Below are 27995 nucleotides of genomic sequence, written 5' to 3'. Positions count from 1 at the left end.
TAAGGACTTAATAAAATGCAATTTTTAATGTATGCAGTTTGTAATGAAGTCCATTCCATGAACCACATAACAGATGAAGCTAGGTTCAACCAACACTTCAAGTAAGAAACAAGTATCTAAAATTCCACAGGGGATGCAAGAGGGAGGAGATATGGGGATATATGTATATGTAGAGCTGATTCACCTTGTTATACAACAGAAACTAACACACCATTGTAAAGCAATTATACTCCAATAAAGATGTAAAAAATAAATAAAATTCCACAGGGAACTGGATCCTATGAGAATACCACTTTTAAGAATTAAAGATACAGAATAGACATGGTCCATTTGTTCACTCTAAAACCATTTTACTTTATTATTTACTTTATTATATTTAAATTAAGTGAAAATTTAGATGTGCAAAGCAATGCAGATGCCAAAATATGCTTTTAAACTATTTTTGGCTGAATTTGTCTCTCTGAGATCTTCTGATCCTAACATAAATACTTATGTGGGAAAAGTAATGGATAAAAATAAAATACATCTTAAACCATTAACCTGTAGACAAAATCGGACAGGAAAAAGAACGAACATTATGAAGCATGAAAATACATATCATGAAATTATTCCTGAATGGGAGGGTTGGAAGACTCTGGAGGCCTGAAATCTATTCGTAAGGGAAACTCTGGAAGAGGAGAAAAAGCACTCCTCTACTTAAAATGGGTAAACTACAGTCTGATTCTGAGGCAAGGAAACTAAATTGAATGAGACACTGAGGTTTCTTTCATGGCCCACTGATTTAGATAATGACAGTAGTAAAAAATATATTAGTGAAGATCATTTAATACTGCAAAAGGGTAATAAACAGATCTGGGCAGGAATTCAGCAATAAATACATATAGATGTTAGTCTAAATACATTTTTTAAATACAGTGTTTTTCTATTAAACTGACAGTACATGAACAGCTCATTCACTTGATAGTCGTATGTTATAAAGGCATTGTTATATAACTTTAAAATACACTTAACAATGATTAAGCTTATGTTTTTCTATGTACAGTGGATAAAAGTTTTATTAGACTGTAGAGCGCCATTTCATGGAAATTAAGATGAACATATGTTTTACACAAGATATTTTGCCATGAACCTATACATAAAATATATAAATGTCACATGATACAGAGAAACAAGACTCATGATCTTCAAATTTACAGTAATTTATAAAATCTTCTCTGAAGGAAATGTGTTACAATTCAGTCAAACTTCTCATCTTGAAAGTAATCCGCAGAACTGAGATATTCTTGAAGTTGATCGTATTTCTGTGTATACAATAAAAAAGCTAGTTATTTTACTCAAAGCAGTGAAGATAAACTAGGCCTTTTCAATCTACAGACACAAATAGGAGCAAGTTAATCTCATGGTAATTGTGAACAAAAATCTTTTTATTATGAACAGGGACTCAATTTCAAATAAGCATTTCTAATTCATATAAAGCATTGGAAAGAGATCAAAATGAACATTATTAATTTCATAACTTTCTTATAAATTATAAGTTTTCTATTATCATATTTATAGTAGAAACATAACAACTTTAATAACTTATTCAACAAAAATTTGCTGAACACATAACATATATCAAATACTCTGCTAATGACTGTTTAGGTATTAAAAAAATTGCTTTCCCTGCCCCTAAGGAGAACAGAGTTCACCAATGATAACAAATAACAAGTGCCATAAAGAAGTATAGACACTGTTACGCGGGTTCAGAAGAGAGGTTATGGTTAGCTGAGGTGACCAGGAAAGAGTGGCATTTAAGCTGTCCTGGGGAAAAAGATTTGGTAGGCAACGATTTGGTGGAGAGTTTTCTCTAGGAGACAAAAGTCCATACAACAGTGACAAGACAAGAGAGTACGGGATTTGACTACAATCTGAGGTTTTGTAGGGGAACTAAGAGAGATAAGACTGAACCAAAGAGGTAGTATGAAATGCTAGGTTACAGAGTCTAGCAATAATGTGACAGGCGATGGAAAACTGCCAAAGGTGTTAGGGCAGGAAATTGACACTATCTGAGGTGTATTTTTTGGGGAAAAAAAAGGTGAAACATCTAGTCTAGAATGGTTTGGCAACTACTTACTATAATAGTCTACTGTAGTAATTTAGGTAATGAGGGCCTAAATTTGAGTGACAGCAATGAAGGTGGAGAGTAAAGACCAGGGCAAGACAAGAGAAGAGAGGAATTGGGATGATTTGGAGATTTCAAGCTTGACAGATTTCAGAGTGCTTCCTTCAGCTGAGGAGATGAACTGACCTAATGGTTTCTTAACTCTACTTATGAGCTCTGGTTTTACTCCCAGTAAAGTGAGTGAGGATCCTGATAACTCTGATGCTTGTGGTGACAGGAACTGAAACTTGATACTTCTATGGACATACTTTATTCACTTCCTGGTGTTATGTATTCACCACCCCATCCCAATAATCCTGTCTTCAATTTCCCTGGAAACCCCATCATCATAGGCACTCTCTTCTTAAAGAAAAAACATTTGTTAGAATTTGCCAGTGCATATGATACTCTGTTCTTCAGCTCTAATTTAGAACAAGACATATATTACTATTATGTTTATTATATTTTTTCATTTTATTATAATTTTGTATTATAATTTTCTTATCATTTGTTCTTTTCTTACACTTGAATTGCTCCTACCCTTTTAATATCATTAGTTAAAAACGGATCTCCTAGTTCAACTGTTAGGAGGAAGAATAAGAAGAATGAAGTTAGTCTAGTGGGCAGGTCTTTGGGAAGAAATGCTGAGATATCCCGAGATAATGGAAGGAAAATGCTCGGAGGAAGAAGAGTCAGGTAAGGAAAAAAGCAAGGTGTGAAACATAAGCTGGGGGAGGAATGACAGGAACAGATAGTTTGTGTAAGGTAAAAGAAGGGGTTCACATAATAATTGAGAGCTAAGAGCAGAAAGAGCCACGGATGTGGCCACTCAAGTATAATAGCACTGAGCCCTGGCATTCTAAAGGGTCAGAATAACTGTGGCCAAGAAGAAGTCATGCATCATGCATCACAAGAACACATGTAGTGCTATTACTCAAAGACACACACACACACACACTGAGGGGGAGGCAGAGTGATGTTGAAAAATGTCAGGGTACTTGATAAATCCTGAAATTTAATCACAGCACACAAAGCTGCATATGGGTTTATAATGGCTAATAAACTTCTTTGGTTTCTAGGAAATCTTTTGAGAAAGTCTGTAGACAATTTTTTTAAAGTAGGAAGGATCTCAAAAAGAAAATGAAGTTTTTTGGTATTTTATGTGAAAAAAAATGTGCACATTGTCCTAAACATGCACCATCTTGAAATACCTTCAATGCCCAATGCTAAGTGTTATTCTTTAAGCATAATGTGATACTTACTTGGCTTTCTTAAGAATGTTTTTTTTATTCCAGGTCCCTTCTGTTGTCATGGACCTTGTTAAGCTTTCTCTAAGGTATGTGATTTGGAAATGCTTTTACTTTTTTCTGCAAGAAGTTTAATGTTCTTCCCTATATATGAAATTATTATATATGTAATGCACAGTGATTTTGCTATAACTAGTACATAATTTTTTTAAAAATGCAGTGTTCCAAAAGGTCTTTCAACTCCAGGAGAGGGTTGGCAACACTTAAATGCATCAATAAAAGCACTTAAGAATTTAATGTCATTAAGGAAAATGAAGTTGGGACTTACTGGGTAAGTGATGGCTCTTCCCCAAGGCAAATGAAAAAGCACAGAGAAGGATAAGGAGGAAAGAATTGGAAGTGAGAGAAGTGGAAGCAAAGTAAAAGATAAAAAGCTGAAGAGAGAAAAATGAGAGCAAGACGACTTAAGGGTCAAGATGTGGGGGGCAGGCAAGGGGATCAGTGGGTGGTGGTTTGTGGTGGGCGGATAATTGTCAAAAGGGAAACCAATCTTGATGTCATTCACCAGCCCAGGAGACCTCTGTGGAACTTGTAATGTCCTAAGAAGTTCCTGTTTTGTTGTTCTCATTTTCTTTCCTTTTGCTCGTAAGTTTATTCTCTAAGCTCTCTTTTTATTTTTTTCTTTTACAATTTCCCTATGATATAAATAACGCAGGCAATGGATCTCAAGTCAGCCTTTTTTATTTTTTAAGATTAAATATACTGAGTTGCCTGAAAATCTCTTATCTGTTCTCTCTTATACAGTCATGTAACTAGACTTGTTTTAGAAGATTGCAATCATTTTAGCATTCTTTCCATGCACCATAACAATTCTAAAAGCTCTGTGAGCAGACCAGAGCTTATGAGCTGCCAGCAGATCTTCGGGAATCCAGTGCACTCTTCAAAACCCCCACTTTATCCCTGATATCAAATTTAGTGATCAACAGGATATGGGGGAATCAAAATCAGTGCCGTGGCCCGAAACCTCTGCATTCCCCTTGATCTCCAGTTACAGTGCTCACTGCTCAGTCCCATGTCCTCAAGAAGAGGATGTGGGTGGTATTAGAACTGGCAGCCGAGATCCTTTCCTCAGATTGGCACCAGGTGCTTCTTCTCTCTCAGGTCACAAGAACTGTTCTAAAGATAGGAAGCAGACAAGCAGAGGTGAGTCCTATACTTTGTCAAAGAAAATAAGGGGACTTAATATATATGTAAGGAAAACCACATACATAAAACTGAAAGGACAGAGGTCCTTCACTAAAGGACAGTATCACTGCTGATTAAAATTTATCTGATGAGTTGAGCGAATGCTTAGAACATCAGGGCACCTATTCAGGGCAGGACAATGATAAGCATGAAAGGAATGGGTGGAAGAAGAGAAAATACAAAGACAGGGAGAGAAAGAGAGGTTCTCCTTTAAATTTTACTGTCTTCTACTCTCATAATTTGTATCCTTTTGCTGATAAAAATTAGGCTCCAGAACCTACTCGATGAAATGGTTCTTCAATATTGAATACCTTACCTCCTTAATCCAGCCATTTTCTTTTGACTGATTGAAAATTCTCTCCACTGTTTCTTTAACCTGTTCATCTTCAACCTCTTCCGTCTTTGCAATGGAGCAACATTCCTGGTACAGCTTGAATTTAAAATGTTTCAGTTCATGGTAAATTCTGGTACGATTAGCACAAATTCTGCCAATAGTAAACACCTAAAGGAAGAAATAAACATCATCTGCTATGTGAAGTGAAGATATTGTAATGAATGTACAGCCTTTCTGGTTTTCAGATTTTCTTTAAAAGTAGAATCCAATAAATGCTTAATTTTTTAAAATTTATACAATGATTCCTTTACCTTCTTTTATTTAAATAACCCAGTTAATAAAAACTGAGCAACTGCTATGTTTCAAGTATTGAGCTAAGCACTGGAGATGCAGAAATGAAATATGTACCACCTGTATCAGGGGAATTTACAGCCCTGGGAGAAAAACAAATGATCACAAAACAATGTGCCAAATGCTATGCCTGGGATGCAATCAACGTACAGAGAAGGGACAATTAACCCAATCCAGAAAGGAGAAGAATCCTCAATAAGGTAATGTGTGAACTAAGTCTTTAAAACACAGAGTCAGCCAAGTTTGGGAAGGAGGAGAAAAATGGCTTATAAGGATAAGGACAGCCACACCCCAAAACAGAAAAGCATGCAAGCTATTGTATATACAGTTACTGAGGTAAAAATGCCTGGATTATGATAATTTTCTAGCTTATAAACAACATGTAAACTGAAACAAACTCTCATACCAATATTAAAAATTGGTAGTTTTTAACTACTTTTATTCTAAAATATTCTGCGAAGTAAAAAATAACTTTGTGTTTTATCCCATTTGTTTCCTGAATTAATGAGTCTGATATAATTATAACACATTAGTATTTTATTGTTAGAAAACTACAAAATTTTTGATTTCTATCTTTATATGGACTTCTGGGATTCTACGATTAAGAATACTATTCTTGTGAAGTCAACCACCCATTCTCTTTCAGAATGTTTTGAATGTATACTTTGTTATACACACCTATAGCCAAAATAGGAAAACAGTATCCCTGCACTGACCAAATTAAATATAATTGTACCTACATTATTTCACTCATTGTAGAAAACGCATCAGAAAGGGCTCCAAACTTTGTAACATGACCAATCTTATTCTCATAGAGTAACCTGAAGAAACAAACTTCTTCCTAACTTATGTATTTGTCTCTGTGTCTACATGCATAATAGGTTATGCTTTCATGAATTCAGTACAAATGATATAGTTACAATATTGATCTATGTAACTTGTCTTCTATCTGGCAAATAATAACTGGACCGTTTTTCTGAAGTCACACTGTAGGGATCACACAGGTGATGAGTTCAATACACAGTACAAGAGTATACTGATAAAGATGAATGAAAGTTAAATATGATGATCAGCAAGAGTCAGGTTTGATGCATCATCTTGTGAAGATGGTACCTGCGATACCTTAAAACCTTTCTTAAAATCCCCAAAAGTTGAAGAAAATCATGTTCAGATTTCTGTTCATGTTCTGGGAAAATCTGTTTTTCAGATCATCAGACACAATCAGGTATTATTGTTCATTGCTTACTCACTCTAAGTATCATTCCTATTGCAACATTATCATCAAACTAGTCGTATAAATTACAGTTCACTTGCCAGTAGCTCCCACTTTGAGTAAAAAGATACCACAACAGTTGCAGTGGACACTAGGGCTAGTCTCTCCATTTCTGCCATTAGAACAGATGATGTGGGAGAAGTCTCCTATGGTTGTTCTGGAAGAATAATGTGATTTTTTTACTTCTATTGCATTGTATTCTGTATTTCCACAAAACAAGAGGAATTTATCTATATAGAATTTTTAAGTTGGGACAAAAGGGAAGGAGAGGTGTTTAAAAATCTCTAATTTTTTTCTCTATGAAATAAAAATATCCACTGAAAATATTAAACATTATAATTTACTCCTTTCCATTTCTAATTCCTACCCTCTTGGTGTCTACCTTACACTTATGGAGGTCAATAAACCCAAAATTACCTTTAGAATATTCTCACACTATTTTTTTCTCAAATGTAATCACATTTTATATGGAAGAGCCTAAACCACTGTTAGTAAGGCTTCATAGAAAACAGTAAATGTAAACAGTAAATGTATATAGTAGTTGCATACACTGCAAGTGGACCTCTCCTTTCACCCCACCCCTGTTTCAGTGTATTGTTATAGCCCACTATACCTTATGAATTAATGTATACAGTACAACACAGCTTATATTGTAGCATGCTATTTATATGAAGTACTAAAAACAAGTAAAATGAATCTATGCTGTTAGAATAGTGTCCTTAAATGTCCAGAAATGTATTCAGAGAGTACTTTTTATTAACTAATTGCATTTCTAAACATTAAGGACACTATTCTAGGGAATTCCCTGGCGGTCCAGTGTTAGGACTCGGCACTTTCATTGCCGAGGGCCCAAGTTCAATCCCTGGTCAGGGAACTAAGATCCCAAAAGCTGCGCAGCACAGCCAAAAAAAAAAAGAAAGAAAAAAAAGAAGGACGTTAGTCTAACGAGATAGACAGTATTAAAAAACTTGCCAGAGAGAGAGAGAAATGATAAGTTCTGTGATGATTATCTTAAAGCAGATAAGCAAAGTGACATAAATGATTACTAATCCACTGTGCAGGGTTAGCATAGTTCTATGAACTGATAAATCTGAAGACAACTATCTCAGTTACCAGTGTGAACTAAGGTACCCTACATATCCAAAGATATAAATGGAAACAAAGGTAAAAACTGTCAACAAATTTTCCTAAAGCAGAAGATGGTGATTGCAAGGCAATAGAAATAATCTGATTTGTAATTTATTAGATACAGCATGTAGAAACGTAAATTAACACTGTTTAACAAATTAAAGCAAGGAAATATAATGAAACATGCATTACGCACATCTATAATATCCAGCTCACTGTAGGTAGCTTTTTGAGGTATTTCTCTAGGCCCTCAAATACAGAGGAGCAGCCAGCTTCTTAAGGAAATTAAAGTATGGAGAAGAAAGAAAAAAGATCCTCAAGGAAAGAGGAAGGATGGGAAGAAGTTTGGATTTTGTTCCTAGGTCTCTAGGAACATTTAGTGCAATAGACTGAGTCAAGGGATTCTCTTTCCTCTTGGCCTGTTCTTTGCATGGACACATTACACCTTGCCACTTGCCTCAAAATTACTACCTCCTCCCACTGGGTCTTAAGCATCTTGAGGAGTCTGGACAGACTCTGGGCAAAACTGAAAAACTGACTGTTTTCAGTCCTCCTAACTGCCTTTCAGATTTCACATATTTTTCCTCTAGGCGATTTCCTTCTCATCCATGCTCTCAGACTTTACCATAACCTGGTGGTCCAACGCCTCTCATCTCAGTACCCTACCCAAGACTGCTGTAACTAAAACTACAGTCCCTCCTCAGTAGCTGCAGGGGATTGGTTCCAGAACCCTCCCTGATACCAAAATCTTCAGATGCTCAAGTCCCACAGTCGGGCCTCCATATCTGCGGAATCCTCTCTGCAGATTTAACCAACCACAGGTATAAACATAGTACAGTCAACCCTTAAACAACTAGGGTTTGAACTGTACAGGTCCACATAGACAGGGTTTTTTTTCAATAAATACACAGTCGGTCCTCTGTATCAGTGGATGCGGAATCCATGGAGGGAATTCCAGAGGAAGATCTCAATATTAATATTTTTGCATTTATAAGTGCAACAGTTTTACAAAGATTTAAAAATAGAAGTAGTACACATTTGCACTTTTTCTTTCTTCACATTGCATTGCTCTGTTCTTGTTTATCAAATACATTTCTTCAAATATTTCAAACATTTTCTTCTGTTTTGTCTAGTCATTCAAAATTAACAGGACCTTAAATATATGGTGATTGCTCTAGGCTCTGAAACACTTCTGATGTAGTCTAGGCTGAAGCACAATTTTCCTTCAAATCTCATATTGAGGTGAATAGGCCTCTCTGTCTGTGGACTGTCAATTTGGTAGATTATCTGCCCTAAAATTTCCATTGGGGTCAAATTCTCCTTTGGACTCCAAAAGGACTTCTGCTTCCCCTGCCCCAGTTACCTCCCTTTTCATCCTCATCCTATACCCTCTCCCCTCTCCCCCGCAGTTTGGGTGATGTATACTTAGACAGTATGCACTATTTCAGTATCTGACTGAATTTGGAGTGAATCTGCTATATAACACATATTTTTCACATTCAAAAACCGCACACTCTTTCCTTGTATTCTTTTCCCTTCTCCTGGTGCTTTCTCCATTTGTGAAAATAACTTAGGGTTACTTGTGCAGGCTTATTTAGTGAAAATTTCTAAATGTTGAGAACTAAAATGAAGGGAAAAAATACCTGTTTATCATGTGACATGAAATCATCTATTTCCATAGTCCTGGTGTTATATAACTTTCCTGATAAATGCACCGAATATGTACAGTGGCGATGCAATCCACAAGCCTGGCAGGAACAGTTCTCAGGATTCTTCAAATGGATACTTACATTAGAATAATTTTCTACTCGCTCCTGAAAATAATTTCAAAATGTAATGAAGGTTTAAAGGATAAGAAAAACAACAGTAAAATAAAACATAAAAACAGCCCAACCAAATTAAAATCAAAGTTAGAAATCACAATGATAGGGCAAGATGTAAGAGCAAAACACACTGGTATTTCTTACTTTAGTACTGAGCATAAGATATATTTAAATTTTAAAAGTGAATTTATAATTTAGGCTAGTAAATGAAAAGAAACCAGATTAGGGAAAAAAATAGTTTCATAATGCTCAAACTTTGGTTACTATTAAGCAGTGCTTTTCACAGGTTTTGATTTACTTCTTTTCCCTCTTCTCATCTCCAGATATAATAGTTAAAATAGGAAAGAATGAGCAGAAAAAATTCAGAATAATATAATAAAATGATTAAATTCATTTAGGTTAGTAAAAAATTAAGAAAAAACAAGATCACATTCAGTCTCCATTGTGTGAATTATATTTTCCACAAAATAGCCCAGAAATAATTTAATTCTCCTATGGTTTCTTACTAAAGTACTAGGAAAATAAACAAGTTTGAACTAGGATTTCTAGGTTGCCAGTATTGCTATGGCCAGTCTAATAGGTGAGTTAACAATGAGTAAACAACCTGAGAAAATATTTGGTATTCATAAATAAGCTTTATTAAGCTGTGAAATTACTTGTGCTTGAGTAGTTTTGCTTACGCTCTAGACCTGTGCTAGATACTACTGCTGTGATTAGTAGCGTGGATCAGTTTACCACAATATGTGAACTGCACACAATGAGCATATTAGCAGGGTCACTAAACTGCATTCTCTATCAGCCTGACAGTAATTAAGTATCCAATATAGTTTCCTTTTTACATTGTATGATTCACAAAGACATTGTCTTTTGTCTACTTTTTACTGTTTCTCATATTTCATGGTACTTCATGACACATGTCACTTACAGGCTGACATTCAGAGTGAACAGATGACTAACCACCTTCCCTTCCTGCTTCTCTGGTATTCACAGAAGCACATGCTGAGATGAAAGGTCTATCAGCTTGGTTCTCTGAGTGACTACAATTAACAGAGCACCCTTATTGGCTCACATTGGACATATAAGTGAAAAATAAACTTTGTTGGGTTAAGCTATTGAGATTTTCATCGCTGGTTTACTTTGTTCGTCACATTATTTATTTTTTGCAGCATAACCTAGCTTATCCTGACCAAGATCGTACTGAATCATCTCTGTCTCTAAATTTTTAAGCTAATATTTTCTTGTATATTACAGTTATTATTTCAACATTGGGTTATTCAAACTCAACATAACCTACCATAGTATGGTAAAGCATACTATAGCAGAATGGATGGGCTTTGAAGTCTGAGAAACCCTACCCCTAAGGTTTCTAGGTTCAAATATTGGCCTGCCTGGCTAATTACTAGCTGTGTAACCTTATGTTACTCAATTTTTCTGAGTCACAATTTTCTCATCTCTAAAATGGAGGAAATAATAGTACATTCCTTGAGGGGTTACTCTAAAGATCAAATAAGATACCTTACTTTGCATATCAGTTACTTGGGAAAATTAAATGATCAATATGCTATTGTTTTATTAAAGACAAAAATATATATACCACATCCTAAGAGCTATGCTATGTGCTTTACCTTAAAAGTAAATAAATATTTTCTCTATCTGAGGAATAAACTGGAATTTACAAAAGTTAAAAAATCACCCAAAGTCAAAAAGATATATATGGTGGCCCTAAACTCAAGCTATCCTCCAAATTGAAGTCTTTTAATTCTTTTTTTTTATAATCCCATAACTGTCCTTAAACCTAATCCATCTGTGGCTAATTTATCATCAGGTAATTCAAGGCCAAACAGGCCTTGGATGAAGCCAAATCTCCTGACATAAATGAGGTAGAGTAGCTAACGATTTAAGTGCTAGAAGGACTATAAGGAACTTGAACTTCTACTATCTTGCCATTTTCCTCTTGCTAATTATTAGAAGCTACAACGTTAGAAGTAGGGAGGAAGAAAAGACTTAAAAATCATATAGTACAGCCTCTACTATTAGAGATCATAAAATAGAAACCTAGGTGATAACATGAAATCAAATATATCTTATAAATTAAAAAGATGTTTCCCCCAAATTGCTAGAACTACAAAATCTTAAGGTGGAGAAGGATGTCAAAGACTACATAGGTCAGTGTTTCCCTAATTAAGTTATGGGAACCAATATCCTAGAAGGTAACAATAGGTATTTCATGAAAAGAAGCCTCATAGTAAAACACAAATTTGGAAAGTATTATATTCTACATTGCCCTCTTGAAGATTTACAGTATAAATTCACACATTAATGCTCCTTGAAAGCCCTCCAGTTAAGTTAACCCTACTGTTTCTCAACCTTCTTTAACAATGAAACTCTCTTTTCTGAAATAATTAACATCCTGTGAGACAATCTCCTCATTTTAACAGATGGGCTAAGCCTTAGAGATGTTCTAAATTTACCATTTAGGACTACTTAATTATTGGATAGATATAACAAGTGTGAAAGACTAAAACAATTATAGCCTTTAGAAGAGATGAGAAACGACAAGCTGATTATTTAACAAAGAAAATTGTTAATAATTTAGAAGATTATTCAGTGTGACTGGTTATTGAAGGACTGGAGTGGGGAGGTCTCCCACTCCAACCCCACCCCATCCCCCGACCAGAGATTCAAAAACAAATAAAACTGTATACCTTATATTGCTCTTTCCAACGACTTCTAGAGACTAAGTTCTCTAGACGAGGCTGAACAAAGCGGTTATCCAAATAATGAAGAGATGTCAACATATCTTGTGCATATGATTTTTGCCTCGCGCCATCTGTTCAGGGGAATAATAACAACAACAACAAAACCAAGCACTTTGCCCGTATAAAATATTTAAATAATTGCATAAAGATTTCTTCCCATAGTTTTAAGAAGATAACTTGCTTGGTTGGTTAGAAACATTTTAAATTTAAAAAAATTAATGAAGTTAAAGAAAATCCTTCCATCAGAGCATTAGGGAAAGGAAGGAGCCACACAGGCTCTCTAATTGTTCCTTGAACACATCAAACTTACTCTTTTCTAAGGGTCTTTACACTTGCTGTGCTCTCTGCTAGATCCATGCATTGCTTCCTCCCTCACTTCTTTCAGGTTTCTGTTCAAAAGATACCACTTGGGAGACCTTCTTTGACCAATCTAACTAACACAGTTTCCTTTCCTTTATCACTCTTGATTTCCTTCTTATTTTATATTTTTTCAAGAATTAATCCCTTAGGTGAAATCATATCATGTTATATATTTGTTTACTCATTGCTGTCTCTCCCATTAGACTTTACGCAACAGGAGGCAAGAATCTTCCATGTCATAGTCATTGCCATATTCCTAGCCCTCAAATAATGCCCGGCCCTTAGTAGGCACTCAACAAATATTTGTTCAATAAAGTCTGAATGAAATCTTACTCTGGAACTTTGGTAGACATTCAGCACAACATATTTATTGTCTTTATTAAGAGCCAGATTCCGTGCTAGATACAAGGGGTGTGTATATAGAAAGTATGGTTCTTCTCACACTCTTGAAAGGGAGGAAAGCAAAAATACATTTTCAATATATATGAAAAGTGCATATACATCAGTGCCACCATACTCAGGATAATGATAGCACAAATGAAGGAGTGACAAATATTATTTGAATGGGTCACAGATAGCTTTCATAGTGGAAATGATTTCATACTCACTTAGAAAATCTAAGGTAGGAAGGGATTATACTCTAACGAGAAACAACGAGGCACAAAAGCATAAAAAAGCATATAACTTTTGGTGAAATTCAAGGAGCTTAGCGCTTAGGCTGGGACAACACATGGGTGTTGAATTACCCTGCTGTTTAATTAGTATATGTCCTGTATCCTCAAGTTCACTGTGAACTCTCAAAGGGCAGGGAAACTATTTCTATTGTACTTTCACATATCACAAATAATAAACACTAACAAGTTTTTCATGTGAATGGACTTTTGGTGTAGCTGATACTAGAGGGAACAACTGGAGGGCCTTAAGATTGGGTCTCTGTGGTTTTGTTTATACACACACACACATATATACATATAGAACAATGAGGCTGCTTAAAAATTGGGAAAAAAAAAAAACCCTGATTCTTCCATTCATATTATTAACTTACCGTATAATGTTCCCAGAAAAGATTTATCTAGAGCATTGATCAGAAGAGCCTTCACAACTCTTTCAAAGTGAGTATAGTGGTCACTAAAAGAATCTGAAATTAATTTAAAATAAATATTAGAATCCAACAGACAAAACAATTCCCTAAATACAATGGGTTCCTTTCTCCAAGGCTAAGAAATTAAGAAATAGGAGAAATTGCTTAATTATCCTAATTTTATAGCTGGCTCAGTGACTTGTCTAGTCACTGAGAATGAAGATGAAAAAGAGAGAGGATGAAAAACTTCCCAAAGATCATAGTTAGTAAGTGTTGGAACCAAGGCTGGAACAGACACTCTGACTCTAGATTTCATGCTACAATCCCCTATATAGATGTTGTTCCACATGGTAGTTAGATTTGATACTTCAGAACATGGGATTTTAGACGTGAATGGGAAATCAGAGAAAATAAAATTCAAATCCTTCAAGACTAGTAAAAATGACTCAATGATGAAATAACTTATTACACAACTAGATAGAGGCAGAGTCAGGAATAGAGCTCAGACCTCCCCCAGAGCTTTTCTCATCGCTTTAATCCCTATATTGGATGGGCTTCTGTGGAATACCCCAGAAATATTGTTTATAACTTTTCTCCATGATTATAAAAAATTTCAAAAGGATACAGGAGAAAATAAACAATATTCATATTTAGGAATAACTTGACTTTTTCAAGGTAGCTAATCACCTTCCCCACACCCAATCATTGGATACTTTGGTCATTCTGCTGATTTTCTGTGCATCCTTTATCATGTATTTCATATATATGCTAAGATTTTGTTTCAGCCCCATCTGCGCTTCCTTTCCTACTGATCTGGCTGTCATTCTCACATCAGTACTATATTGCTTTACTTATTGCAATTTTATGATTACTTTTTATATCTGGTGGGGCAAGTCCTTCCACTTTATTTTTTGTTTTCAAAGGTTATTTATTCTCATGTATTTGTTCTTTCAAGAGAACTTTAGGATTGTGTTTGCAAAGCTGAATCAAAACATTAATTTCAGAAGATATAACCTCTTGTATGATTTATTACCTCCCAGAAACATGCTTATCTCTTCTTTTACTCACATTTCCTTTCCTATTCCACAGCAAATTTTATTCTTGTACCTGTAAAGTCATGCTTTTCTTCTTAAGATTAGGCCTAGTAATAATTTTGTTCACTAGTGTAAATGGAATTTTCCCTCATTATATCTTCTAAATTATTGACAGCATATAAGAAAACTACTGAGTTTTACATATTTATTATGCATCTGGCATTTTTTGAGATGTTTTTCTAAGGAAAATGAGCTTCCTGGAACATTATAGAGCTGGTGAGAGAGATACTGTTTGGGAATTCCTGGGCACTGACTGCTTTCTCCCCTACCCTGAGGAGGATGTGGTCTTGCTAGTGCTAAGTTTATTTCAAAAACCAAGAGAATGTTTATAAATATTCTCTTATTAGAGAACAGAAGCACATGGACTGTTGGTGTACTTTCTTCTGAAATGGAGATGTAAGCCCAGTGTAAGAGGGCAGGGGCAGAGCAAGAAATGGGCCCCTTTTTCTACTCCAACAGGTGCCTCCCACTCATATAGAGAAAAAAGAACTTAAGAAAAATATGGAAATAGATGCTGCATCTACTCCTACTCTCAATATATTCATATCCTTTCTCTTAACTTCTGTATCTTTGGTTAAATAAGTCAGAAACTGATAGTTTGTGTATAATCATATTATGTTCAATAATGTCTTTTCCTTTTCAATAGTTATATTTCTTGTTTTACTTTCACATCTGTTGCATTGCTGAAAACATCTAGAACAAAGTAGGAAATATTTTTGTCTTGTTCTTTATTTTAAAGAGAATACCTCTAGTGCTTCATTATGATGTTGGATCTTGGTTTAAAATATTCTTTGTTATGTAAAGGACATATGCTCATATAACTATTCATAAGACTTTTTGGAAAACTAGATATGGGCATTGAATGTTATCAAGTGCCTTTTTAGAATCTATTTAAATTATTATTTTTTCTCTTTTGACATATGCAACACATTAATATGGCACCTAATACTAAACAATTTTTATAGTTCTAAAAAGAATAGAGGACTTTTTCTTTACTCTTGTAATTACAAAATTACTTCCTTCATATGCCTGTTTGAAAATATTTTTCATCAACTTAGGATGTAAGCCTCTTTAATCTGCATAAACAGGTGTGTTTGGCAACTCAAAAATATTTTCTTCTATGATACCTTTGAATTCACATCTCCATGTGTCTTTATATCCAGAAACATGGTAAGCCTCTGAACACATTCAAATCTTTTATATATCTCACTAAGGTTATGTAATTTTCTTCCTTTAGATTTCCATTTGTTCTATATTCCCCCCCCCCCCACAGGAATTTGTGAAATAGGGTCTTCATTTCTATTCCTTTATGTATTATCTCCTCCTTTAGAAATGTTTTATTTTTCTCTCTATGCTAGAAGCTTCTAGGGTTTAACCTACATATCATTGATGAGATTTTCTGTACTGTTAATTCTGCTCTCTACTGCTTTCAATATAGATTTTATTTCTGACTTTATATTTTTCATTTCTGGCAGTGTATCCTTAACTACCTCCCTTTCACCTCAAACTGTTCTCTCCTCATGACTATTTCTTTTTCATAGATTGCAAAGCAAATGCTTTGTACAATTTTCTTCCATTTCCTTTAATGAAACATTTTTTTCATGGGCATTTTCTTCCCGAGTCTTCAGGGCAGGGTTACTTTTCCCTTGTGCCATATGATTTCACTGGTACTTTTTATTTATCCTAAAACAAGAGGAGGAGTTCTCGAGAGGATTTAATATTTAACATAAATTGTTGTGAGACTGCTCTTAGTCATACCATGCATGTTGATAGAATGATTCTGTTTAATTGCTAGGTGGAGACTAAGTTAATGTTCACTCAATCTAATTTCCAGTATTCTAGCAAGCATTTTTCTAGCAAGGCACTAGTAGACTGAGATGTACTTTTATAATGTACTACTTGGTTTTCTGTCACTCTGAACATATGATAGAGTACTGGAAAAATAATATAATTTTTAGTATCTACAAATCTGAAGGTGTTCCTATCTCTCTACCCGTGTATAACATTATTACCATGTGACCTATATAGATCTGTAATACAACAAACCATTGCTAGTCCATCCCTCTACTTTCTTTGATATCTTTTCTGGGAGTTGCAGTCTCAGAATAAATATGAATAAATAATAATAGGGATTGATGAGAAGGGAAAAAGACTGTCTTTTAAGTGCTTCAACCATGTAGCAGGAGGCTAACTATTCTATTTTAAGGTGTTACAAATGTGTCTGTCTTTCAGAGCCAAATAACAGATAGCAAGGAAGTAACAAAATGTCTTCCTACAGTAGAACTGTTCTCTTCAAAAAGGTAAAATTGCATATGCCACTGATTGTGAGTCTCAAGTGAGTGCTGAATTTGGAGTTCTGAACATTTCTCCCAAATTCTGATCACATGTTGAATATGAGTAGTTGTCACTGTTCTTATAGAAGTTGGGGATGGGGGGAGAATGAATCTGGGAATACTAGCCTAATTACAACCTAACCCAGGCCACAGAAGGGTGTTCACTATTCATCATATAGATTATTGCCTTAACAAGAAAATGTATGTTGATTTTCAAATGTAAGAATTGATTTATAGCAACTTTTAGAACATAATCCCTTGGCATATCAAAAACTGCCTGTATTTAGTTTCATTTATTATATTCTTAAATGGCATAATCATTGTTACCTATTAAAAACATTAATCAAATCATAAATTATCACATAAAAATATGTGGGTTTTTTTTTCCTCTGACGTATTAATAAATCTGGTCACGCCTAACATTTTTGTTTCTTAAACTATAAGACCAAGGAGCCTTCAGTCAATATATTTATCTTAATCATACATCCATCCAACTAATAAGTTCTTATAATGTGTCACCAAGTCTAATGTGTATTAGGATTACAAAGAGAAGTGAAGCTGATTAACGATTTAAGTAATTTTTTGGGAAGTAGGGATGCTCATTTGGATTTCTTTACTGAGCTTTACTTTTTCACATACCATAAAATTCACTCTTGGGTGCACAGTTCTGTAACCAAAACACGAAGTTGTGTAACCACCATGACAATGAAAAAAACAAGTTCTACCACCAGCCCAAAACTCCCTTATGCTCCCTCTCAATCATTTAGTTTTGCACATATTGAGTCTGAGATGTCTGAAAGACACCCCGATGACAAGGTTCAATAAAAAGATTTAAAAATTGGGCCTTAAGACTATGGAGAAATCTGTGCTGGAAATAAAAGTTTGGGAATTTCCCCATAGATTGGGCTGAAGTTATGGGGCAGAGACTGCCTGAAGCACAAGCAAAATGAAGGTAGTTTGAGGATGGAACCTTTAGAAACATCGATATTTACATGGCAAATGGAAAAAGAGGAAAGCAATATTATAAAGGGGAATGCAAGAAGCGAAAAAGAGAACTTTGAAAGTGAGAGTTGTCAATGGTTAGTGGCAAAGCACACAGCAGTATCAGGTTAACATAAGAACCAAAGCGCATCTTGGCAACTAAAAAGTTATCACTAACGTTGGTGAGAGTAATTTCACTGGATCGATGGGTATAATAGTCTAAGCACAATGCTTTGCAGAGTTACTGGGAGACTTGAACAAAAAGATAAGATTTAGAATGGTGGCTAATAGAACATGCCAACTGAAGGGAGGAAAGGCATTAATATGGTTACAAGTTGAGAAAAGAGAGCTTGTAAGGATAGAGCCAGAAGGAGAAGCTTCAATTAAGAACACATAAGATAAAATGTATTGCATAGAAAATGAGGTACATCTCCTTCTAAGGTGGAGATGCTCAATAGTAAAAGCAAGCACAGAACTTGATATTTACCCAAATGAGTTGGAAACTTATGTCCATAGATATATTTGCACACAAACATTTATAGCAGCTTTATTCATAATTGCCAAAACTTAGAAGCAACCAACATGTCCCTCAGCAGGTGAATGGATAAACAAACTGTGGTACATCCATACAATGGAATATTATTCAGTGATAAAAAGAAATGAGCTATCATGCACATTAAGACATGGAGGAAACTTAAATGCGTTATTAGGTGAAATATGCCAACCTGAAAAGGCTACATGCTGTATGATTCCAACTATAAAACATTCTGGCAAAGGGAAAACTATGGAGACATTTCAAAGGTCAATGGTTGATAAGGGTTCTGGGGTGGGAGGGAGGGAGGGATGAGTAGGTGGTGAACAAGGCATTTTTAGGAGAGTGAAACTGTTCATTTGTAATGGTGGATACCTGTTGCATCATTATACATTTCTCAAACCCATGGAATGTACAACACAAAGAGTAAGCCCCGACACAAACTATGAACTACAGTTAATAATGTATTCATATTGGCTCATCGATTGCACCAGATATACCAAACTAATCCAAGATGTTAATAACAGGGAAACTCTGAATGAGGGGTTATATAGGAACTCTCTGTACTTTCTACTCAACTTTTCAGTACATCTAAAACCTCCCTTAAAAAAACAAAAGTAAGCATAAAAGTGTAGGATAGAGAAGAAAGTTAAAATAGTTCCCATATGGTGGACTTTTATTTTCATTAATTAACAGGAGTGTTTATGAGTGGGTATCTCTCAGTAAATGTTCTATCACATTCTAGATATTAATATCCAGAATGATGGGACACTTCCTAATTGAGTTTTCCTGGGATTCAAATGTCCAGATGGCAGGTGAACCAGTGCCTACTGACATAAGGAAAACAGTCATTAACTTTCAATACACAGATGCTTAACACTGGCATTTCTGTAACTGATAAATTTCTTGAAATTTGATTCATACCTAAATCTACTAATTTATCTAAATCATGGTATCTAATTTGAACCATATTACACTTAACTTTAGTAAATATGTCCTTTAATTTTTTGGGGAAAAAATGCATTCTTGAAGAAAAAAAATGTTTTCATCCAACAGAGTTGTACCAGAGTTGTAAAACATCATAAAAAACTATTTAAATTTATGTACAACTACAGGGATCAGAACAATAATACATATTTAAAGACATCCTAAATTTTCAGGGCCCTATTATTTATATTTTCATTGTGTGAAAATATAAAAGATTCTAATTTTCTGATAGGTTTCACTGAGTTTCACTTCAAAAGATCAGATAACACCTGTGGTTCTCAAAGTGTGATCTGTAGACCCCTGGAAGTCTCCTAGTCCATTTAAGGGGATCAGTGAGGTCAAAGCAATAACACTAAGATAATTATCTGCTGTTTCACCATGTTGACATTTTCAATGATGTTGCAAAAGTAACTATGGATAAGGCAGCTGACCCCTTAACATGAATCATGGCTATAGAACCAAACTACTAGTAATCATTATAACCATTCCTATGCATTCAGTAAAAAACCTACTTTCACTTAAGAATGTCCTTGATGAAGCAGTAAAAATTATTACTTTTATTAAATCTTGAATCTTGAGGCTACACCTTTTTTGTATTCAGTGAGATGAAATGGGAAGGATGGATAAAGCACTTGTGCTGCATATCAAGTGTAATATCGTACTTTGAGAAAAAACTGAGTTGGGAGTTAAAAAAGCCTCATTTGTCAGGTTTACTTGAAACACCATGTTTACTTGAGAGAACTATTGACGAACTATGTTATTCAGGCATTTGTCAAATATTTTGTCAAAAATGAGCAAAGAGAAACTGTCATTTCAAGAACTCACAGTATTTGTTACCGAAGATAAAAAACAGATTTTTGAGTAGAAATTAGAATTTTGAAAAACTTGTATTTGTTACTATGAGCTTGACAACTTCCCAATACCTAAAGAATTTTCTGATGAGATTGGTGGTGATATTAATGAATGTGATTTCTTAAATACTGTATAATGAAATGTGTCAATATATGGAAGAGCTACATAACCCAGTGAACCAATATTTTCCAAATGATCAGTGCATGATGTTACAAAATCATGCATGGGTAAAAGATCCATTCAAATTACAAGACAGACCAAAGGAATGTAATGTAAGTACTAAAAGTTCATTCATATGCTTTCACATTCTATACTGCAAACTAACCTTTAAGAAACTACCACTTGTTCAATTTTGGTGTGGTGTCAAATGAGAATATCCACAATTATTTAAAAAATGCTTTAAAAACAATCCTCCCTTTTCCAGCTACCTATCTGTGTGAAACAAAATTGCTTTCATCTAATATCACAAAATATCACAACAGACTGAATGCAAAAGCCGATATAAGAACCCAGCTGCCTTCTGTTAAGCTAGATGTTAAATATATTTATTAAAATGTAAAACATTGCCATTCTTCTCATTTTTTTGAAAAATAGTTATTTTTCAGAAAAATGTTATCTAACGAGCTTATCACATTACACGAGTTATTTTATGTCATTTAATTAATAGATATATTTTAAATTTCTCTTTTATATTTCTACAATGGTAAATGTTGATAGATATAACCCACAGAAACAAAAGCTCTTTGGGGTCCTCAATTATTTTTAAGAGTGTAAAGGGTTCTCAAAACCACTAAAATAAACTATTATTAGACAAATTTACCTGAAAAATGAAAACCACAGCTCCTAATCAATGATTTAGAACATGATAGTAAAAGGCTGATTTGATACTTAGTATAATATCATGATTAGAACAAGTCATAAAACATTCTCTTGATATTTAACTTACAAAGAGAATTCTGCTTTACTAATTTCAGTTTTTCTCCTCGTTGGCTTTTATTCTCTTCATCACCCTCCTCATCTTGCACTACAAAGTCATCAATAACATAATCATCTCCATCTTCATCATATTCATAATCATCTTCCTCCTCCCCCTCCTCCTCATCATCATTTTCATCACTGCTTGGGCAGGATTTCTTTTCAGAATCCTAATTAAATTAAAACATACCTTTTAGTATTTTTAGTAAAGTGTACCTTTAAAAAACTGTCAGTATGGGGCTTCCCTGGTGGCGCAGTGGTTGAGAATCTGCCTGCCGATGCAAGGGACACGGGTTTGTGCCCCGGTCCGGGAGGATCCCACATGCCGCGGAGTGGCTGGGCCCATGAGCCATGGCCGCTGAGCCTGCGCGCCCGGAGCCTGTGCTCCGCAGCGGGAGAGGCCACAACAGTGAGAGGCCCGCGTACCGCAAAAAAAAAAAATTGTCAGTATGGATGTGAAATTAAAAGATTAAATCCGAAATAAAAAACTGATTTGTAGAAGTTAATTTTATATTTTAAGGTTAAAAAAAATCTTATGTTAAATGTTGAACTTTTGAAATTAGGAGGAAGATAATATACCCTGGTAAGTGAAATAAGATGTTTAAAATCGACATTAAGATTATAAGTAGAAATTAAAAACAGGAAAGACCAAATTTTAAAGAAGTCTTTCAATTTTAAAAAAGAGTGAAAGAATGAGGCTCATAAAAAATATTATTAGATACAATACTGCAATCAAACATGTTCAAGGAAACTTGAATAAAAAGTAAATTTTAGAATTATTGTGAAATAGAACAGACTCAGGCCCTTTGAATTTTATAAAATACTTAAATAAAAAGTTAAAAACAGTAACAAAACCAATAAAATATAACACACCTCAAAATCTCTACTACTACTGCGTCTCTGACAAGATCTCCGTTTTGAGAGGTCTTGCAGTTTCTGGAGCTGTTCTCGCTTTCTTGCGGCTAAAGTTTTTTCAGGTTCTTTTTGCTCCATCTCCACTGAAGAACATTCATCTTCAACCACTCTACGTGGATGTTTAACTCCCACTTTTCTAACAAGGATATCACTGTCGTCACTTTCATCACTGTCGTACATCACAGAGGAGATCCTTTTTCTCTTCCCTCGCTTGATGTGTTCTTCTTCTAAATCCTCCTCTGTTATTTGTCCAGAGTGTTTGTTGAGATCATCTTCCTCTTGACCTGAATGCTTTTCATGATCTGGTAAGTCAATACTTCCATGTTTGGTTTTGTTCTTTTCTTCTTCATATGTTGAACTGTTGCCAGTGTTAATGAGATGCTCACTATTGTTTCCTTCACTTTCAACTTTAATTAATTTAAGCTCTCTTTCATTTTCTGGCTTCTTATTACTATCAAGCCCCTCGTTACTATCAGGTTCTTCATCACTGTCAACACTTTCATTATTGTCAACACTTTCATCACTATCAAGCTCCTCATCGCTCTCAAGCTCATCATCACTATCACATAATTGTGAGAGACTACTTCTTTTAGTCCGCCTCCAATCCACTCGAGATTTCTGTTCACATTCTTGAGTTTTAGAATTTTTCCTTGTTTCATGTCTTCTAATATGTACCATTTTCACTTAAGCTTCTACAAAATAAAGTTATTAGGAATATAATAATGATAACCAGATTACAACAACGAATGCATTTATGGTACAAACTATATTTATTTGGTGTTATTAAATGGTTCACAAAGGTAAAATCACATGAAATATCTGAGTGAAGATGGTTGCATAATTTGCATAACAAATTATGGAACAAATAATTTATTGAACATCTATGAAATCATCATATGAACATCTATTCTGAATTATGTTGTATGTTGTGCTGATAGAGGTTCATAATTAAGAAAAATGCAAGGTAGTATTCATTTAGTACCAAATGAGTGATAAAAAAATAACTGCAATAAAAGTGTAAAGATGCAGGAAGATCAGAACAGCAAGTGTTTCACTGAAAATTTTATTGAACAGATATGATCTGATAGACCGCTGAAGAATTGATTAAGTTTGAACAGAAAGAATGAAAGACAAAGGGATTTCAGGAAAAAATGATAAAGTTAAAACTTTGGCACTGAGAATGAACATGACATGTTTAGTAACAAGTGTGACCAAAAAGGTGTGAAAAAAGGCTTTATGCTGGAAAAAAGAGACCAGTATAGAAAGGTAGGGTGGAATTACAGAATGATTCCTCCCATAAGCAAAGAAGGATTCTGAATACAGAAATTACATGAATTATAACATAAAAGTTAAACATTTATATGAAGAAAGTTATAAAGTACTAAGTGACATAAAATAGGTAACTGCAAAATTGAGTGATAACTTATCTACCAAGATTTCAGCCTCCATATATTTTAGTAAAATGGCAATGACTTTAATCCATTAAAAGTTAAAGATACAATATAATCCAATAGAAAACTTACTAACAATCCAATAACATAGGTGAAAAAACAAAAAAGTTTCATGGCGAAGCAGAGCATGGTACTGGGAAGAAAAACAAATGATCTAAGTTCCTGATTCAGAAAAGGGTGAACACCATCAAAATTATCACAAGTATACAGTAAAAGAACAATTAGAGACAATTTAACTAGAAAAACGGTAACATATATATACTTCTGTGGTTGCTAAGGAAAATAAAAATATGATCACCATGCAATGAGACTGACCTCATAATACACATATAAGAACTTATGTATTCAACCGAGTGCTGTCTCCTTCAAAGAAATCACATTATGAGGTTGATTGTTCCAATATTTCCATGATGGCACAGAATATTCTGGAGATTTTCTATTTTATTTTCAAAAAATATGAAAATAATCACACTTCATTTTTTATCCCAGAGAGACATTTAAATATCCACTTTATTCACTTGTCTTAGTTATAAGGGATTGTTACCAGCTTCCAGAAATGAAAGGCAATTTGAAAAGATGAAGATTAACTACTATTAGAGATATTTTTTAAATGTGCTGCAAACTCTGATGGTAATTCCAAAACTAGAACGCCAGAAATTTTTTGAGCAATGGCAGTGTTAATGAACCCAGTTTATAGCTTCCCAAGATGATTATCTTTTTAGTTGGGGGGGAGATACCACCCATTTCATTGCACAAATTCTGTTATGTTTATAAGGCAATGTGACTGCTTCTATAATGGTAACAACTCATATAAAATCAGAACAACAACAGTTGCTAAGATTATGCACAAGAAATTATAATGTAGGCGACCTTATGACACTAACTGCTACAAGATACCTTCAGCACTGTAACAGCGATCTACTAAATCCTAGTCCATAGACCAAATATTCTGCTATTTGAAATTACACTTAGGTTGCATTTTACAGAAGGTTTATATTAAAATCAGCAAAGAATAAAACTGTGTGTGGTCAAAATTACTCTTTTTAAAGATCTCTATATTACTCTTCAAAGTATGGATTATTGTATACCATACTGCTGCAAATTATGTCCCCCCAGTTTCTCTTTCAGGTTTTAAACAGATTACTGTCTTTTTTCTTTTTATTAAACACCAGATAAACTAGGCAGGTTATATTTTGAAGCCATATAATACAAAGAAGTATTTTTTAAGCATATATAGTTATAAATTTGCATAAGCTAACTATGCATGTGCTTTACACTACAATAAGAAGGTAAGGCTTTTTTATAAATCTGTCTGAATTGGGAGAAATAATGAAAACAAGTTTATGAAAACAAAAGACAGATATGGCCTCAGTAGATACACTAAAGTATGGACAGGAGGAATATTAAAGTGAAAGATGATTTTATTAGTACTCAAAAGCAGTTTCATACACACTAGATGATTATCTTACAAAACTATACCATGTACAAAAGACAGTTATTTCAAGAGGTGATTCCTATGAGAATAATAGAAATGATTAAGAATGTCACACTATTCAAATACCTATGACTGCACAGAGTTAAGCTATTAAAAAACGCTATATGTATAGTAATTTTCAGTGCATTTTCAAATATATTTTAAAATCCTGACAATGATCCTAAAAGGAAGATATTGTCTATCTTCATTTATAAAAATCAAAGCCAAGGACGTAGAGTTTAAATGACTTACCGAAGATCACACAGCTCGTTAGTGACAAAGCAGGGATTAGAAACCAGATCTCCTGATTCCCCATCCAGTGCTACACAATGACTGCTGCCAATATTATATTTGTACAAGGTAGGAAAAGTTATGCCTTCAAAAAGTCATTATTTTATCTCTCATTCAGGCTAAATTTTAGTTTCTGAAAATAATCATTAAAATAGTTTGACAAAGAGTTTACAAACATGCTTTTTAAATTATGTAACTGAATTTTAGTGCACATGAATTAGGCCAGAAACTTCTGTAAATTATTTATCTAACAGGCAAGAAAAAAATGTGCAAGAGAGATGAAAATTTGCAGACTTCCCTCTACCACCTTACTGATGACACTGACCACAAAATTTAAGGGATTCCCCACTGAGTCAAAAAGTAAAGATTCCAAAGAAAGGCAGTCTCTGATGAGAAAAAAATTATTTTGGAAAGCTGCAGTATTGAATGTTTGAGGAGGCAAATTTTATGTAAACAAATCAAATTTCATTTGGCCAACTGCCAAATTTCCAGGGCGTCTCATATTTCAAAATTGCTGTTTATATCAATAACGTCAAAAAATCTGTCATTGAAAAGGAAGATAATTTGATTATGGTTGGCTCCTCTTTTTAAGTGTGGATACTTTTACTGTGTGAGCTGGGGAGGGAAGAAGGATGACAGGGAAAAGGTGAGTGAACTGAACCTGAAGAGAGAAATGAGAAGATAGAGCCAGGCTGATGGATAAGACATCTCTTGATCATTATAATTCATTCAGAAAATAATCCATGCAAATGGATGTAATTTCTATATATGCTGAGTATACACTCAATTTTTTGAAATGAAAGTTTTATCAAGCTTCTTTAATGATACCTTACCTTTAGGCAAAGAGAAAAACAGGGACTCCACACAGAGAGCATTAAATAAGTGAATGAAGATGATCAATACTATCACATCTTTGTGTTTCATGGTTAAAATCATGTAAATAGCACATACTATCCTGTCTGCCAAAGAATGTCAAGGTGATAACCCATAAGGCTTGTGTTCTTTCTCTAGCATGGTAACTCTACAACTAAAAAGGGTACTTTGATGCCACCTGAATTTCTCATCAGAAAAAATACCCTTTATTCTAAAGTTTGAGGTTAATTCATCAAGAAAAGATTCATTCTAGGAATCAGCGACTTGCCCTATGAACAATGTAGGTGGTAGTTTACACTTAAAAATTTGAAGGGCGATGGAACCCCAGCCATTACTTGAAATTCCACCAGAAGGGATGCATCCTCTTTGTAAAACACTACCCCTCTTGATGTTTCCTTTTATATGACAGTTTGGAGAGGAAACCTTAATAAACCAATGAAATAGTCATTGAATGTATACTATGTGCCAGCGCATGCTCCGGAGCTGTGGCGTTTCTAGAATTCAACAACACGGTCTCTGCTCCCAAGAGCTCACAATCTGACGAGATTACTTGGGACACCAAAACAAGCCAGCGTAATACATGATTTAAGGCTACAGAATATGATTCTTTTTTTGTTCTTATCGCAGTGCTGTGAATAAATTTATCATAGTTCTTCCACTGGCTGGAAAACAGGGCAGCACAACAAAACAGAAGTGAGAAATAGGAAAATATGAAAAACATAAAGGGAGGAAAGCCAATGTCCCCCACTTAGATTTACGGTTTAGTACTCCACAATTTCGCACAGAGTGGATCCTGCCAGCTTGCTATCTCCGACAACTATAGTATTCATTAAAATCTGTAACACTGAAGATGGTTCGCTAAATTCAGCAGGGATGAGGGGCCTAGGAAGGAAGAGAGCCTCTCGGGAGTTAACACCACAGTCATTTTCATGATTACAAACCTGTCTCCTCGGCGGCACGTAGACACTTGGCGCAGATCGCCCGCCCGTCTGCTACTCACCCCCAGGAGGGAGGAGGCACCGTAGCTAAGAAACGGGACCCTCGGACAGAGCTTCGCGATGAAGTGCGCGGGACGTCACAAACCCCCGGACCTTAGAGGAGCTCGGCCCCCAGAAAACAAACAAAGATCTGGAAAAGCCAGAAACCCACGAAATTACCCGCGGAGCCCCGCGCATCAGCCCTGCCCACTTCCCCTTCGCGGAAGTAACTGGCACCCCGCCCACTGCAGCTCTGCCCCGGCGGCCCGCAGGTGGAGCGACGCGCGGAGGGGAGCCGTCCCGCCTAACCCGAGAGCGCCGGCGGGAATTTTTTATCCCCGCCCTTCTAATAAACCATTAGCAGCCGGGAGCTTGCCTGCACCGCACCCGCGCCCTCACCTTCCAAATCTCCTCCGCCTCCGCCTCCGCCTCCACCTTTGCCTCCGCCTCCACCTTTGCCTCCGCCCAGTTACCCAGTCCAGACTGACGACGCTCCTCCTCCTTCCGGGGACGGGG

General features: G+C 35.1%; 1 protein-coding gene across 3 annotated transcripts; it reads right to left on the bottom strand.

The window, feature by feature from the left end:
• Nucleotides 1-11: 11 nt before the first annotated feature.
• On the bottom strand, nt 12-27991 carry CCDC82 (coiled-coil domain containing 82). 3 transcript variants are annotated; one of them, XM_032639269.1, is made up of 10 exons: nt 27879-27985; nt 27444-27630; nt 24180-24300; nt 22372-23105; nt 21470-21668; nt 13709-13801; nt 12250-12374; nt 9365-9535; nt 4952-5137; nt 12-1301 (listed from the first exon to the last, which is right to left on the bottom strand). In XM_032639269.1, exons 4-10 carry the CDS (start codon nt 23089-23091, stop codon nt 1236-1238), a joined length of 1560 nt encoding a protein of 519 aa, XP_032495160.1. In that variant the 5' UTR covers nt 23092-23105; nt 24180-24300; nt 27444-27630; nt 27879-27985; the 3' UTR covers nt 12-1235. The 3 variants fall into 3 exon arrangements, with proteins under 3 accessions (XP_032495160.1, XP_032495158.1, XP_032495159.1); XM_032639267.1 differs by lacking the exon at nt 24180-24300 and having other exon boundaries at nt 27879-27991; XM_032639268.1 differs by lacking the exon at nt 24180-24300 and having other exon boundaries at nt 27953-27968.
• Nucleotides 27992-27995: the final 4 nt, after the last annotated feature.

This window comes from Phocoena sinus, chromosome 8 (assembly GCF_008692025.1).
Source record: "Phocoena sinus isolate mPhoSin1 chromosome 8, mPhoSin1.pri, whole genome shotgun sequence".
In the NCBI taxonomy this organism is placed as follows: Eukaryota; Metazoa; Chordata; class Mammalia; order Artiodactyla; family Phocoenidae; genus Phocoena; species Phocoena sinus.
Note: the sequence above shows the minus strand (reverse complement) of the source record. Positions and strands in the feature narration are given on the sequence as shown.

Bases quoted from the DNA above. Each gene is read 5' to 3' on its own strand.
- CCDC82 (XM_032639267.1), bottom strand. From the start codon at position 23,091: ATGGTACATATTAGAAGACATGAAACAAGGAAAAATTCTAAAACTCAA. The intron at 13,802-21,469 runs GTAAGTTAAATA...AATTAATTTCAG, and splicing joins AGTAAAGCAGAATTCTCTTT to ATTCTTTTAGTGACCACTAT. The intron at 5,138-9,364 runs GTATTTTTTCCC...TTCTTCCTTTAG, and splicing joins TCATGTCACATGATAAACAG to GTGTTTACTATTGGCAGAAT.